Source organism: Ahaetulla prasina, chromosome 1 (genome assembly GCF_028640845.1).
Source record: "Ahaetulla prasina isolate Xishuangbanna chromosome 1, ASM2864084v1, whole genome shotgun sequence".
Lineage (NCBI taxonomy): Eukaryota > Metazoa > Chordata > Lepidosauria > Squamata > Colubridae > Ahaetulla > Ahaetulla prasina.
Genome location: NC_080539.1, coordinates 114499346 through 114516514, shown reverse-complemented (window position 1 = coordinate 114516514; position 17169 = coordinate 114499346). Strand labels below are relative to the sequence as shown.

At 40.1% G+C, this 17169-nt stretch overlaps 1 protein-coding gene across 1 annotated transcript in view; it reads right to left on the bottom strand.

Annotated features, from left to right (window-relative positions):
- Nucleotides 1-15746: 15746 nt before the first annotated feature.
- FRK (fyn related Src family tyrosine kinase) overlaps nucleotides 15747-17169 on the bottom strand; it is a 93513-nt gene continuing 92090 nt past the window's right edge. Inside the window, exon 8 of the mRNA XM_058173623.1 lies at nucleotides 15747-16134. Within this exon, the coding sequence (XP_058029606.1) occupies nucleotides 15920-16134 (215 nt within the window). The 3' untranslated portion in view covers nucleotides 15747-15919. The remainder of the gene's footprint in view (nucleotides 16135-17169) is intronic.

Below are 17169 nucleotides of genomic sequence, written 5' to 3'. Positions count from 1 at the left end.
GGCAATAAACAATTTATATTTCTTTAACACATTTTTTTTCCAATTCCATTGTGCCCTGTGGGTATATTTCATAGCCTAGCAGATTGCTTAAGATATCTCTCATTTTCCATTCTTTGTAGAATTTATAAGGTTTAGTGGCCTTGAATTAGATCCAAATCGTGCGCTTGCCACTTGTAACCCTCAATGGGAAACATTTTGCCTACTGCTTTAGAAGCCACATCCAGCCATTCCTATGGGATATTGTCATTCAGATGCAACTAAACATCTGGATGTAGTTTATAATTACATATCAGATTGCCGTTTCTTTTTCTGCTGACTTTTGGACAAAAAGCTCTACCAGGTAAGAAATATATATATATATATATATATATATATATTCTGAGGTTTTCACGGGTGTTTGTATATAGGTCTTTGGTTGTTCGGGTTTTCTCCCATGTAAAATTGGAAGTGTCTTGGCGACGTTTCGACGAAGTCTCATTCGTCATCTTCAGGCTTCAGCTTCGTGCTTCTGGGAGCAATGTGTGATGAAACAGCTGCGATCACACATTGCTCCCAGAAGCACGAAGCTGAAGCCTGAAGATGACGAATGAGACTTCGTCGAAACGTCGCCAAGACACTTCCAATTTTACACGGGAGAAAACCCGAACAACCAAAGACCTATACACACACACACACACACACACACACACACACACATATATACACATGTGTGTTTGTACATTTGTTTTATTTGTAATTTTCCTTTAACATCCATACATATTTTGAAGACAGTGTATTGATTGGATCAATACATTTTTACACAATGCTAGCAATAATAATACAATTAATAAATACCGTATTTTTCAGAGTATAAGATGCACCTTTTTACCCCCAAAAAGAGGGTGAAAATCTGACTGTGTCTTATAGTCCGAATGTAGCCCCGCCCCCACCCTTCAGACATTTTCGGGCAGTTCCAGGCGGCCGGAATCTGGGTCGGAGCACAGCCTGAGAAACAAACCTCTTCAGGACAGTCGGGGAGGGGAGAAATCTGCCCGGCAGCTTTGGCAAACAAGGCGGGCCCCATGGTTCGCGGCTGGTCACCCGTCTGGCCGCTCAGCGGGCAGCTCAGGGCAGACAATAGTCGTAATGACTTCACTCCCAAGCAACATGAGGAGCCACTGCCGCCACCGCCTAAGCCCTCTCCACGCCTAGGAGTCGAGCAGAAGCCCCTAAAGTGAAACATCCCTCCTTCCAGCCATCACTGCCCATTGGCCCGATTCCCCAATGCAATTCTCAGAGCCACATTTCAGATGGCGGCCAGTTTCCCTGAAATATGCAGTGGGAAACCGGGAACTGTTTTGGATTCGGGGAGGGGATCGCAGCACTGCCGCCTGACAATGCTTTCCTTCCCATTGCACATTGCAGAGCCACTTGCTTCTCAGCAGACTCACCTTCTCTTTCCTCCTGGCCAGGTCTTTTTTTGCCTCTGCACACCCCATTTTTGGAATCGGTAAGGGGATCGCAGGTCTGCCACCTGAAAATGCTTTTCTTTAGAATCAGGATTTTGCACTGGAACAGCACAACACTGCTTTCCTAGGTTTGATAAAAGCACCACATCTCACAGACATCTCTGTTATCATATAGAACACAAAAATCAAGGCATTGTGTATATGTGTGTGTGCGTTTGTGTGTTTGATCATGCTTTTTCCAGCTTTAAAATTGTATCACACCCATTCAGTTTTTATAGTAATAGTTCTCACTGACCTGAGTAGCACTACTCACCAACTTCAACCCTTGTACAAAATGCTGCCTAGTAATTACAGGAGTTGAAGTCTGACATATTTAAAGGACATCGGTTTGGGAAATGCTGTCTACTGTGCCTCATTCATTGGTTGTTTATTAGTCTCTGGACCTATCATTAAGTACTTTGTTTACTGAAGCAAAAAGCAATTGTGCATAGTTATTTGTTTGTTTGTTTGTTTCCACTGTGGTGGCGCAGTGGTTAGAATGCGGTATTACAGGTAATTCTGCTGACTGCCAGCAGTTCGATCCTGACTGGCTTAAGGTTGACTCAGTCTTCCTTCCAAGGTTGGTAAAATGAGGACTCAAATTGTTGGGGGCAATATGCTGACTCTGTAAACTACTTAGAGAGGGCTGTAAAGTACTGTGAAGCACTATATTAGTCTTAATGCTATTGCTATTTGAACCAATAGATGGGCACCTTTACTTTTTGTTGTCCTTTGTTATTGGCCGAATAGGTTGTAAAAAAACCCTGCTTTTAAAAGTTAAGAAAAAAAGCCTCCGATGATCGTGCGGCTCAGCTGTGATCATCAGAGTCTCTTTTTTAACCTTTTAAAAGCAGTTTTTTACAACCTATTCGGCCGAATGCATTGTAAAAAAAATGCTTTAAAAAGTAAAAAAAAGGCTCTGACGATCAGGCAGCTTAGCTGTGATCATCAGAGCCTTTTTTTTACCTTTTAAAAGAATTTTTTTAAAAGAAGCGGCAAGCGGGCGACCAGACGATAGAGTGGGCATGGGTAGGGGGGCAGGGATTTTTTCTACTGGTTCTCTGAACCACCTGCCGCCATCACTACTGGCTAGGCCAATCCAGTCTAAACCGGGAGCAGTTCACCCCATCTGGAGATCATCCTGATGGGCATGACCACTGTAGGCACAGTAGAGTAATGAGGAGGTTGTTTGCACAGCACCACCCCCGTCCCTGTTTTGGGTCAATGCACGGCATCACCCCCATCCCTGCAGCCTCCTGGGAGCGAACTGGGCCGTGGGGGCCCTCCCCACCCATGCCCCATTTTGGGCCTAGGATGACTCTCTGCACTTACCTGGGAGTCAAAATGGGGCACATGGGGACTCCTGGGAGGGGCAGGGCAGGGAGGGGCATGGCCAGCCAGCAATTTAACTACCTGTTCACGTGAACCAGCCCGAACCAGCTGAATCCCACCACTGCTCCAGAGGCAGAAAATATCAGCCATACCTCAGCTCCAGAGGAAAAGCAGCGTAACTCAACCTCAGTCTCCTGTATCCCTCAAAAATAGAGAACCAGCAACTGTTTCTCCCAGAAAAGCTGAATGTAACATGGCCTATATTTTATGCCATTTAACACCCATCCCAAGGAAGAGTAAACAAGATTAACAACACTTAGATACAAAACATTGTCAGAATCGGGAGTCTTAATTTTCTTTGCACCTTTGCCTCTCACTTCTGCACAGCCTGTCATTTCCCCAGTCATTTGCATCTGGCCTGACCTTGCCAAATATCTAGTTATATGTCAACATGATTGTAATGAATGGGAGTTGTTACATATTTTCCTTTGCTTTGATGTAATTGAATAGCAAGTCAATGTGAACTGGAACCTCATCTACATTACCCATTTTGGTTGTGATTTGATTTTTATATAATATAATTTTTGAATTGGAAAGGCCATTGAGGCCACTGAGTCTACTCCTTGTTCCTTGCAGGAATACAAATTAAACCAAGAAAGATTGTCTAGCTTCTCATTGAGCCTAGCTAGTGAACCTATCCAGTGAAGGCTTCCTATAAATCTTTCTGGGACCACACAGAAAACTGAAGTTTGTTTGTTTGCTTTTGAGGGGGGTATGCTTCAAATCAGCTGTGGACTGAACAAGTCCCTGTTTTGGGAAGTATGTTACCATTACATGCTTCCTAGGACTAATTGAGTGACTGGTCCAAGGTCATTCAGCTGATGCCTAAAGTGGAATTAGAACTCATAGACTCCTAGGCTTCTAGCTTGGTATCTTAATCCTTCCACCAAACTGGTTCTCTGTACATTCTGAGATACTTGGTAGACAACAATGATCAGAATGCATTGCTTCTATGCACCAACTACTGTTGGTCTGAAAGATATAACATGCTGAATCTCTGGTTCCAAACTGGTCTTTCTTCAGAAAAGTATTCTGCATTCAACTCAATTATTATATTCAGCATCTATGGAGATTCTCAGTCATCCAGGTTATGGTTGTCCCAAAGGTACATTTTCTAGAGGGAACTAACTGGACTTTCTTGTTTTTCTTTGAAGACGTTTTGCTTCTCATCCAAGAAGCTTCTTCAGCTCTATTATATTCAACTGTGACTACTTTCCTTCCACCATTCTTACATACAGGACCAATAATTCCTTCATCTCTTTCTCCTCCTAGCCTATGATCATATGCATAGTAAGCTGTGGGATCCATTTTTCTCAGACAGCAAGGATTATGTGGTAGCAAGTGATTCTCTCTCTCTCTCTCTCTCTCTCTTTCTCTCTCTCCTTTCTCATTATCCTACTCCAAGCAAGGTACTTGAGAGAGACACCTACATTCCTTAATCAGCTGCCATTTTCCCAGATTCCTGTTTGCATTATATTTGTCTTTTAACTTTCATTCTGGGTCAAGGAATATAAGATGAGCCTGCCTTTTTAAAGATAACTTATATGGGATTTTTTAAAAAAAGAAAAAAGAAACAAAAAACACTTCACCTTCTTTTCAGAGAAATGCTTCTGTCTTTTCTCTTCCTCTCCACCATCTTTTAAAGCCCAAACTTTTATTTGTATGATTTGATGGATCCCTTTTACTTCTACAAACTTCCTGAGCAAGAAGATTCAACTGGAGTTCCTATTGGCTGGCTTTTCAGCCAATAGATTCCTGAGCTTGACACACATAAGGACAGGACATTTTTAGTTCTTGAACCCACAAGTACAAGGACTCAAGATGGCTTTAGCATTGCTAGTGTAAAGAATGCTTCAGAATGCATGCTTATATTTAGCCCCTACCCTTGTTCATTTGGGGGTGGGGGCTTTGAAGTTTTGTTGTTTTCTCTGTGCTGATATATGTTCATGTGTTCCAAAGTCCTGTAAATTGATGGAATATTTCTTGTAAGGCAAATACATCTTTTCACTCAACAATTAATGAATGAATAAACTTCAGCAAAACAATATATCACATCTATTTGTCCGTCCATCCATCCATCCATCCTAGATATTTAATCTTCACATATTGAAAGACATAGCGATTTCATAACCTTAGGATGAAACCCAGAAATGGGCTTTCATCCTAAGGTTATAAACCTTTCACAAGCAAACGTTGAATCTGATGGTAATCGTACGGATTTGCTTAATTGCAAGTCTGCTATCTGCATCTGGATTCGCCTGGGTAGTCTGTGAAAAAAATGTTTTTATCTGCTACAGTTTATATACAGTGTCATAACACTAGAAATCTATGTAAGCTCTCTAATGTGACTGCTTTCAGGTTCACCTCAAAATCTGCAAGCTACAGCAGACCTATCAATAGGGTGCCTACAAAGGATGTAAGTGTATTCCTTTTAGTTATATTTGAAGGTGTTTTAAGATGAAAATCTTTACCTCCATCTACTGGGGATTTTTAAAATTGTTTAAGAAATGTCAATGGTACTTCACATTATGCTTTGTATAATTGAATTAAAGGTAATGCTGCGGAAAAAAAGCAACCAACTGCATTGCTATTCTCCTTTCTAGAGCAATTGTTCATATTATTAGGTTTTTGAGTGACACTTTATATTGTTATGTTGAATCTATTAAAGGTACTTTGTTTTAATGGAAAAACAAAATCAATGTCATCTGGTATTTTACTTTATTCTTATTTTATTTATGAGATTTAGAGCCTGTCCAACTTCAGAACAAATCTAAGTGACTTACATTAAAAAAAAGATACATTTTAAAAAGCAATAAAAAGAAAAGTCTATGTGTCTAGACAAACCACACTCCCTAAAACATAAAACACAATCAGGCACAGCTCCAAAATTACATGAGTCCAAAGTCTGGGGAAATTGTTATTTCCCTCTCTCTCAGTCCAACAAAGTTGCCATTGGGGAGTTTAGAATAAAGATTCTAAACCCAGGTAAGCCTTGAATTCCTCAAGAAAAAGTGTGACTCTAACCAAGCATTGAACCCAATCTCAGTTGACCAGTTGCTCAGTTGCAAAACTACTTGGAAGATGACCACTTGTTCAAGTGACCTAATGCCATTCTTTCCACCTGCCATAAACATGTCCTTCAAGGTAGACATAGAAAAGTACATTTCATTTGTTTCCAACAGTATGTCAAACATTTGAGGTAAAAAAGCACACCATTATATTTCAGCTTGTATGTGAAATGGCAGGTCAGGGAAGTGGTATTGCTCTAACATATATCAGCTTAGACCAGTGTTTCCCCAACCTTGGCAACTTTAAGATGTGTAGACTTCAACTCCCCAAATTCCCCAGCTAGCCATACTGTTAGAATTTCTTAAATCAAACTGTTGGCTGTTTGATTAGCCATTAAACCAAAGGATCCTTCTCAAACTTTTCAAAATCACTTATGGTTTTTACCATGGTGAATAGTTTCCTACTATCTACCAGCTCACTGCTTAAGAGTCAATATCAGTTTTTAATAACTTAAAAAGCACTGGTTGCAACATGTCTTCTTTTTTTTTTAATTGAAAAAGTTTTACAAAACATTTTCCTCACGTTTCCCCCCCCCAACCCTCTACCCCCTCCCTTCACAAATCCCCCTCCCCCCCCCACTTCCCAGAACAAACACAAGGTGTAGTTAAAAATAAAACAAACATATGCTAAAAAAATTTCCCTCCTAACTCAATTATACTCCTACAATTCTCATCAATTCCTAACCTCCCCCAAAACAATCAAAACTAATACATCCTAATCATTCAAAGGCAGTCTGATAACTCTTAGTCTGATATCTGTTTTGAATATAGTCAATCCATTTTTTCCATTCATTTAAATATCTTTCTTGAGTATTGTCTTTCAAAAAGGCAAGATGTCTTCTTGAAGGGCTCTGGGTTTTTTTCCCCTCCAGTCCTAGTTTGAGCTTTATGTTTTTGAACCCATTAGTAATCCATTAAAGAGCATGTCCTCTTGTTCCATGACCGTTGCATTTACTCAGGAGCTTCTAATGAGGGATTTTGCCAAAGGCTTTTTGAAAATTCCAAGTACAGAAGGTCACATGTGCATCCCCATTCACATTCCTACAAGATACTCTCAAAGTTGGTTAATAAGACAGGATTAGTCTTTGCAAACTCCATGCAGATTTTCCTTTAAAAAGACCTGTACTGCTATTTTTTTCTTTTGATTATTGCTTGCAACAATGTCTAGGAAACAGTCATAAAGCTCATGGATACATCAGTCCCTCAATCTGCCTTGGTCTCCATTTTTTTAAACTGTTGCCACAAATGAAGGTCACTCTTTCCTTTCTTTGGCCCTTTTCTTAATTTGGCTATTTACCAGCCTGCCACGGAGGCCTAATGAAAGACACGGGAATTTTCTTAGAATTTTTCCTGCATTTGGAAGGTGCATTTCATGGAAGCTAAGAAAGCCCCCCTCTATCCTTAAAAGAGAAGTGATGAATCAGATTTGGAATGCCCATGTGAGAAAGTATTCCAGCCCTTTCAGCACTTCTCCATCAGCTGAAGAAATGCTGACAGGCTGTCAAAACAAAACATTTTGAAAAGTTATAATAGGAGACCGGCCTTGTGCATGCTTTCAACTGTTCTACAAATTGAACGGATATCTTTGGGGGTCTCCCATAATCTTCCCACAATGTCTCTAGAAGTCCACTACATTAGCGTTAGAAGCATTGTGGACAAAACAAAAGAGAGAACACAGAAATATATGCACATACATGCATGGATGGACTGAGGCAGAAAAAAAATTATTGAGATTTGGGGAGCATACAAGTTTAATTTTATTATGGTTGGTTGCTTAGTCAGCCAACTGTTTAGACTGGCATTTGGCAATTGTGGCATTTTTATTCACTTATCAAGCCCTTCCCAAGGACCTGGGATAGGCAGGTGTCGTTGTTCGGTGCTGATGAAGGTATTGTCACAGGATGTAAGCTGTTCTGAATAAAGCTGCCTTGTGCAATTGACTGGTGGAGATTTTGTCAATTGCACCCAAGGTGCCTATCACTATTGGTATCCTCTTTGGCAGTGGTGGGTTTCAAACAATTTTTATTACCGATTCTGGGGTGTGGCTTGGTGGGTGTGGCATGGCTTGATGAGTGTTGCTTGGTGGGCGTGGCAGGGGAAAGATACTGTAAAATCTCCATTCCCATCCCACTCCAGGGGAAGGATACTGTAAAAATCTCCATTCCCTCCCCAATCCAGGGGAAGGCTACTGCAAAATTCCCATTTCCTCCCGATCAGCTGGGACTTGGGAGGCAGAGAATAGACGGGAGTGGGGCCAGTCAGAATTTTTACTACCAGTTCTCCGAACTACTCAAAATTTCCACTACCGGTTCTCCAGAACTGGTCAAAACCTGCTGAAACCCACCTCTGCTCTTTGGGTTTTTTGCCACAGTTGTTCTACTTCTATTTGCAAATCTCTGTATTTTTTCCCCCCAGTTCTTTCTCTTTTATTCTGCTGGCTCCCAGTACTACAAAGTCCACTATCCAGATTATTTTTTCTTATCAAGAGTTGTTAAATCTGGCAGGTTGTGTGGCAGGTGCATTGCCAGACTAATACTCCAGATGTCAACTTCAAACTGAACCTGGCTGCAGCCATCTCCCTGTTCCTCAGTTGCCACATGGGGGGGGGAGGAGCGAAGGAGGTTGGAATGCATTACTAGACACAACAAAGATCTTTTTTCATGAGAACTGAGAACCACTGGCAACAGATAAGATTGGGAAAGGAGTGCCTGAAGAGCCCACCAATGAATTCAATTGGCCAATGTGACCTGTGACACTTGGGGATGGGGTTATTTCCTAGTTTAATTATACTGAATCTGCGAGAAAGGTTTAGATTTGGTTTTCCATTGAAGCTGTGTCGATATGATGTACTCATTAAAGAAGACCTTTGAGAAGGAGCCAAGTCTCAGGGTTCTGATTTGCTGGAGTTCATTAGTCAGAGCCTTGACATCAGATTTATTACTATTATTTTGGATCTCTTACATCTTACCTAACTTCATCTTTATTTCTTAATGAAATGTTAAGTTAGTGTCATTTTACTTTCTTTAGTAAGCTAGCTGAGTGACTAACCTAAATGTTATGGATAACTTAAATACTGGGTATTATCTCGAATAGCTTTAGTTACTCGAGATAATTTGCAACCCAAAAAAAGCCATACTCGAACATTCTCTGTAGTGAGTTTCATAGGGTATTTGAGAATAGATCATTGTAATGGATATTATCCATTATTTATTAGGTGTATCCATCAATACTAGAGTATTCTCTTTAATTCAGTATGGTATATATTGGATGGGTTATTTGTGGACTGTGTACTTTGCTTTCACAGCAAAGAAGGGAAGAATTTTCTTTAGAAGCATTAGGCAGTGCAGTAAAACTACTTCTTGTTGTAGTAGTTTTGACTGGTGATTGATCCTCTACTTGTGACCAAAATCATTTCTGTTGTCTCTGGCCAGTTCTATTGCCAATTAAGATTCTGCATTCCTTGGCTCTGCCCCAGGGTACTGTATCAAACTGGAATTTATATTCTATGTATGTAAAACAATAATTGTTTTTCTTCATATGGTAATGCTAAAATGTGCTTCAGAAGAACCATGGGAGGTTACAACAGAAACCTCTGCTGTTTATGCATCCTATTATTTACTTGTTTATATAATTAGCCACTCAACTCCACTGGACTCATATGCTGAATAAATCCTAAAGAATTTGGAATAAAGTTTCTGGGGAAATGAGCCCATTCTTCCAAGTTTGCGCACGTGGAAGCAGGAAGGCTCCTGTCTGGTCAGTCTTATGATCCGTAAATATGAACGTGAACGAACTTTATAAAATCAAGTTAAAACTTAATTAAAGCTGAACCAATGTATTTCAGCTGCTTTTTCTATTCTTGCATAAATCAGACAAATGTAATTTGCCATTACAGGTATAAAATAGCAATGTGAACTTTTTGATGGAACCAAATCCATCAACCAATCTAGGAATTCAAGTACACATTAACTGAGCACAAAATGAAGTGACTTGCTCTTATATGTCCTTCTTTCTTCATGTGTATCTCAAAGAAAAAAGAAAACTACACCAGTAGAATCAAGTACATTAGAGGAGTAGCTATATGAAAAATACATGCAGGTCTCCATTCGGCCTGATCCATATGAAGAGAAATTTGGAGGACTGTTACCTTGACTTTTTTTCAGAAGGAACATAAATTCCCAACAGCAGTTAACAGCAGTCATAGTGACATAATTTGTTTTCTTTCTAAGATCTGTTAGGTTTTAGTTTTGTAGATAGCAGCTGCAACAGATGGGTTTGTGGGAAGCCCCTTCCCCTCCTAGAAGAATGAAATATTTTGAGGAATATTAAAAAGGCAGAATATTATATTTCCCCAAAGGGAGAAAAGAAGAAACATGTTTTGTTAGAGGCAGAAAGCAGCCCCCACTTTTTCTTAATAGCCCACAGCAGATGTCAGCACTTAAGAGATAAAGATCTTACTGAAAGAAGAAGCCAACCATCAAGATGGATCTATTCATAAGCAAAGCAAAGCATACTACAGGCTGAAATCCATTCAAGGCAGGATATTTTGAAACTGCTTGCAGCAAAGTTGCAACAAAAGAAGGTGATAGGATTAGAAGCAGCCCCTCACCCAAGATCCAACACAGGATGAAAGTCATTAGCCACAATTGGAATTGCCCAAGACCCTTTCAGAACATAAGACTCTTCATTGCATCTCGAGGGCAGTCCAAACTTTAAGTCACAGAAACCTTGGAACTGGTAAACAATATGTCAGAGGTTGACCAGATTAGCTCAGACAAACACCTAGGATTAGCATTTCCTCTTTTGCCTATAAAGCCAGCTATGACCCCTACATGACCCCATAGGAATCTGGCAACAGCCAATAGAAGACATGTTCTTGCACAGAAAGAGGGAATTCAAGTGCAAAGCCCAAAGAAGGTACTTAAAAAAACCACACTCTTAACTCCATTTTGTCAGCTGCACCAGAACCATAAACACTGGTGGCTCTGTTCATCATTAAACCATCTTTCCAATCAGCCTCCATGTTTCCAATGTCTTTCTCCCAGTTTGGAACTGAACCAGATGGATACTTCTTCCAACAAGTTCATACACCTCATTAAGATTAAATCATAATGTGGGTTATTTAGGTGTCCTTTAGCATGTTTTATGAACTAAATCTCTGTGGCTTTTCAATCAACCAAGGTTAAAAAAAAACAAACCACAGCTTAGAATGGTCAAAGAGCCAGGTAACTTTGTTGACAGCCTGGCCACTCAAATTCACTTAATGCTAGAAATTTAGCTTCATTCCAGGACCATTTGGGTGGGAAATACAAAACTGAGACAGAATATTTGGAGAAAAATCTGGAAAGCTTTTTTCTCCAACGGGAAATATATAATAGAAGTCTTGTTTTGTTATATTTTTTTTAGAAATGTCGACCTATCTTTAGATTTTTATTAGAATCCCTTTACCTCTCCTGCATCATTCATTCACCATCCGTTACACAATTGTGTTGGTTAATGGTGCTTACATCTTTTCATTTACATATGTTCTAGCCCATCAAGGACAGAAACAAAGCGTTTTGTTTACTCCCGAAATAAAATATAGCACGAGTGCATGCAACTATTTATGTGAGTAAGGCTACATTTTTATAAGCAGTTCCTCACTGCCAAATAAATACATTTCTTTGATACAATATTGAGAATGGATGACAATTTTTTTTTCTTAGAATGGAATAAATCTGAATATGCAGTTGCAGATGGTGGTACCTTTCCTAGCGGAAAAGAAACAAAGCAAATCAGTGACATTTTTTGTTCATAGATAATGGCTTCACTGGTATTATGCCACCTTCTCTGCACTGCCATTGAACTGAATAGTCTCGTCCATCTCCAGATAACTGACTGGTGTAATTTTTTTCCCGGTGACCCCAGTAAAAAAACCTGAAATGTAGAACCTTGGCTTCAGAAATCAAGTTCATTGAATGATATTACACTTAGAGGAGATTTGTGCATCATAAAAGAATCATTTCGTATAAAGTTATTGCAAAAAATAAATGTAACCAATTTGAGACGAAGATTTCAGTCTATACTTTATTTTTACTGCAAATGAATATTTTTAACCATATCAAAGGGGGATGCTTTCAAAATGCAAGTTGATCATTGATAATATCTGCAGAAGTTAAACACGATCTCATTGCATGCTATGCTACGTACAGTATAATATACTTTCTCTTTTAGTGTCAGATAGTAGTTTCATAGTCTCACTGGATTTACCATATATAGAAAATGATTTGCCAAAGATAACTGGCATTGTGGTTCTCAATAAAGCAAACTAAAAGAATACGCAATGAAGAAAAAAATAAGCTAGACGTCTAACCAAACAGTAACTCTATCTGGAGTTTTATTTAACATGCCAACGTTTTACATTAGATTCTTTCCACATTCCTAGAAGTACAATCTAACAACTTCAAGTAGGCATTTCATAAAAAGGATGAGTGGCCCAGGGGTGAAATGCTCCCGGATCAGACCGTCTCGCGCGATCCGGTAGTGATGGCAGCTGCTGGTTCGGAGGACCAGTAGCAAAAATCTCTGGCACCGCCCACCTACCCCCCGCCTCTGCTGAGCTGCACCATCTGCAGAGGGTTGTTTTTTTTTACTTTTAAAAGCCGGTTTTGCTTCAGCCAAAACATGCCTTTAAAAGTAAAAAAAAGCCTTTGAGGATCCCGCCCCTCAGCTGAGATCGGCAGAGAGTTTAAACTTTAAAAAAAAAATTAAAGTCTCCTCTGGGGATCTCACCTGAGTTCCTCATCAGCAGAACCTTACTTGTACTCTTACTTGTAGAAAACATGTTTTCTACAAGTAAGAGTAGAGATTCTAAGGCACTTACCTGATTACTGATGAACGCATGGCTCTTTTTCTAGCCCGAAAGCAGTTTCAGTTTCAGCCAGACAGAATCAATCGCTTAGCTAATCTATTTCCTCTGTGATCAACTGGCTGGCTTTGCTGGCTGAGGAACTCTGGGATTTGAAGTCCACAATAAAATAAAGAGATTTTGAAGAGAATGATCCGACCATGACAAAGGCTCGACAATTTTAAATCATTTAAAATCAGATCATTCGACCACTGGCCAGAGATAAAAATCAGGTCTAGAGTGCCGGCTGGGGAGTTTGGGAGTGGGAGGCACCGTTTATCGGTGGTTCTCCTCCTATCTCTCTGACCGGTCGCAGACAGTGTTGGCAGGGGGGGCAGAGATTGACCCCGAGGCGCCTCATGTGTGGGGTGCCGCAGGGGTCAATTCTCTCGCCTTTCCTGTTCAACATCTATATGAAGCCGCTGGGTGAGATTATCAGTGGTTTTGGGGTGAGGTACCAACTGTACGCTGATGATACGCAGCTGTACTTTTCCACCCCAGGCCACCCCAACGAAGCTATCAAAGTACTGTCCCGGTGTCTGGAAGCCATACGGGTCTGGATGGGGAGGAACAGGCTCAAGCTTAATCCCTCCAAGACGGAGTGGCTGTGGATGCCGGCACCCCGGTACAGTCAGCTGCAGTTGCGGCTGACTGTTGGGGGCGAATCATTGGCCCCGATGGAAAGGGTGCGCAACTTGGGCGTTCTCCTGGATGGACAGTTGTCGTTTGAAGATCACTTGACGACCGTCTCCAGGAGAGCTTTTTATCAGGTTCGCCTGATTCGCCAGTTGCACCCCTTCCTGGACCAGGATGCCCTATGCACAGTCACTCATGCTCTTGTTACCTCTCGCTTGGATTACTGCAATGCTCTCTACATGGGGCTCCCCTTGAAGAGCACTCGGAGGCTCCAGTTAGTCCAGAATGCAGCTGCGTGGGTGATAGAGGGAGCGTTTCGGAGCTCCCATGTAACACCCATCCTGCGCAGACTGCACTGGCTACCTGTTGTCTTCTGGGTGCGCTTCAAGGTATCGGTTACCACCTTTAAAGCGCTCCATGGCTTAGGACCGGGATATTTACGGGACCACCTACTGCCATCTTGTATCTCCCAGCGACCTGTGCGTTCTCACAGAGAGGGACTCCTTAGGGTGCCGTCAGCCAAGCAATGTCGACTGGCGGCCCCCAGGGGAAGAGCCTTCTCTCTGGGGGCTCCTACACTGTGGAACGAGCTTCCCCCTGGACTCTGACAAATACCTGACCTCCGGACCTTTCGCCGCAAACTTAAGACTTATTTATTTCGTCTTGCTGGACTGGCTTGAATTTTAATTTTAATTGTTTAGCTGATTTAGCTGGTTTAAAATTTTTACTAATTTTTAGGGTTACTTGTATTTTAATATTGGGCCAAATTTAATAAGTTTTTTAATGTTTGTTTTTAGTATTGTATGTGTTGCTGTATTTTATTTTGGCTGTAAACCACCCTGAGTCCTTCGAGAGAAGGGCGGTATACAAATTAAAATATTATTATTATTATTATTAATAATAATAAAATAAAATATTTGTGCAGCTTTCTGAGATTTGGTGTGTTTTTGTAGTGTTTCACTCTAACAACACAAACACACAAAATCTCAGAAAGCTGTATATGGCATTTTGTGTGTGTGTGTGTGTGTGTGTGTGTGTGAGTTGTGTGTGTGTAAAGTATGAAAGTTGGTTTTTGAGCTTTTTGTGGCTGTGTGAAGTGTGAAGTGCAGCTGCTTTTACATTGTGTGTGTCAGTTGTGTTGTGTTGTGTGTGTGTGTAAAGTGTGAAAGTTGGTTTTTGGTACCTCTTATTGTTTTTTATACTTTGTTAATTATTGTTATTATTTATTGTTATTGGACACACCCACCCAGTCATCTGACCACAAGCCACACCCACCAATTAAGCCATGCCCTCAGAACTAGTAGGGAAAATTTTTAGATTTCACCCCTGGAGTGGCCCCAATACAATCAGTATTGTGGTCCATGATCAGACAAATAAAAACAGAAATCCACATCAGAAAATTGGTTGACAGAATTATTTGAAATCATTGCTTGGAAGCAGCTGATCCCTATTCAGAGTCTGTTAAAAGAAGTAGAAACTAGCATTCTATTGCAGTGGGCTCAGTCTGGATCTCACATATAACTGTGTAATATTTGGTTGTTATAAAATTACAAAGGCTATATTTATAAACTGAAGCTCATCACTTGACTGCAAAACAGATACTGTTTGAAGAAGCCCATTATTTGTGTAGATTGTGTTTCCCCAAAGTATACTCTCTCTTTTTTTTTCTAAAGTAAATATATATCCATTGCATGGGTGCAATCCCAGATTCTAATTCAGCGTGGCCAGAATTGTAGCTGTAGAATCTGTATAGAAAAGTGGGGGAAAGTACAGGAGACAAAAGTGTTTTTATGGATAGGCTATCCGAAAGCACAATCACATGCTTTCATAAAAACAAATCAATGTGATTTAACAGATTACTTGTGGAATCTGGAGAATAACGCATAATCATTCTGAAGTATTAAAAGTAGTGTTAAATGTCTTTTGTGAGGCAGCTGTTTATGATTTATGTTCTTTGCTATTTCTTGTTCAGATAATAAATAGAAGAATAACCTCATTGTACAGCAGGGGAGGGGGAAAGATCCTACCTATATCAGTTTTCTTAATTTTACAGTACCAATGACTGCCATCAAGACAGTGGCGTAATGTCACAGATTTTAATAAACACACATTCCTTGGCATTCGCCACTATTTTAAGCTCACCTTTTATCTACTCTGAGGTTAGATTGATCTCACAGTTACTTTGGTGAAAATAGCAGCTTTTGTTTGATGTAGCATGTAATAGCCTAACAAATGCATTACTCTTAGAGAAAAGGCTTTCTTTCTTCCAGTCCCATTGCACAGAGTAGGGGTGTGTGTGTGTGTGTGTGTGCATATATGGACCTGTCCACACACACACACATACACATGTACACAGGGAGATTTTCCTTCATTCTACAACGCTGACTTGAAATGATTTTTAAAAATTCCTAAAGGAAAGTTGTTCTTGAGCAGTAACAACATGTATTCATTCAACGTACAAAAGTATTTGCATCTGCATAAGATGTGGAATCCATGTCATAATAATCTTCCAATCTCCAATGCAACGTTTCAAAGGTTGGTCGTTCTTTGGGTTCGGCGTTCCAACATTGCAGCATAGTGTTGTACAACTCTAGAGGACAATTAGCTGGTTGGGGGATTCTGTATCCTTGATCCAGTTTCTGGAGCACTTGAAAACCCAACAGACCTACGATGTAGTTTGAGAAGATTAGCAATTATGCATCATAAACATGCTAACTTGAAATAAATTGGGAAGATGATGCATTCTCAAGGATGCATTCTTTTGCACAAGACCCTATTGTTTTCTAGCATCCCTGCGAGTTAGTATCTTTAATGCAAGAAATAATTCTACCCATTTAAATTTAATTTTTAGTTTGGCAAATTGCTAAAATCATGGAAAAACTCACATTGAGAGTTTTGGGCTTCCCAAAGGGATCATATAACTTTAATATTGAGAAATATTGCTGCCTTTGCTGAAATGATAGAAATCTCTCCCGGTTTATTGTAAGGATGCTAAGAAAATTATCCAGAAGCTCCTGAAGTGATCAGTTTGCCTAATGGTAGAACCAGCATTGCTTCTATGAACCAAATATTGTCTGGACTCAGACAGAGCATGACACTAATGTTTTCCTTTTATTTGATTTGGGGGGGGGGGACTTGACACAATAGGTATCTTTCATAAACCAATGACAAAAAATGTGCATTGCATGTCACAGTGTAACCCCTAGGCATTCATATTTCTGTTCTTGTATCAAACACAAGTACATAAGCCTGGGGATTGATCTTACACTATCTCAATGGGGTTTTTTTTACACTTGACTCCCTTCTACCACTCCCCCTGCAAATACTTATGATTCTTGCAATATATGAATACAGCTCCCAGGGCTTAGAATTATGTATGAACCAGGGGATTCTGGCTTAATCCATAAACAATAACTAAAACTTGACTTAGAATTATTAACAACCATAGCAGACGACATAAGGCAAGATTGGGAACACGAATCATTTTAGGTGGTGGGATGACTGAACAACTGTGCACAATAGTGAGCGGATTCCATAATGAACATTGTGTTTATATATCTATAGGGTATTTTTCTGATTAACAAAAAATTTAAATATTGTAAGTATAAAAATATATCAGATCCCAGATCTCGTATGAGAAAATAGGTATCCTGTAAAACCTGGCTCAACTCAGTGGGGCTATTTAGATGCTATCTCCTGG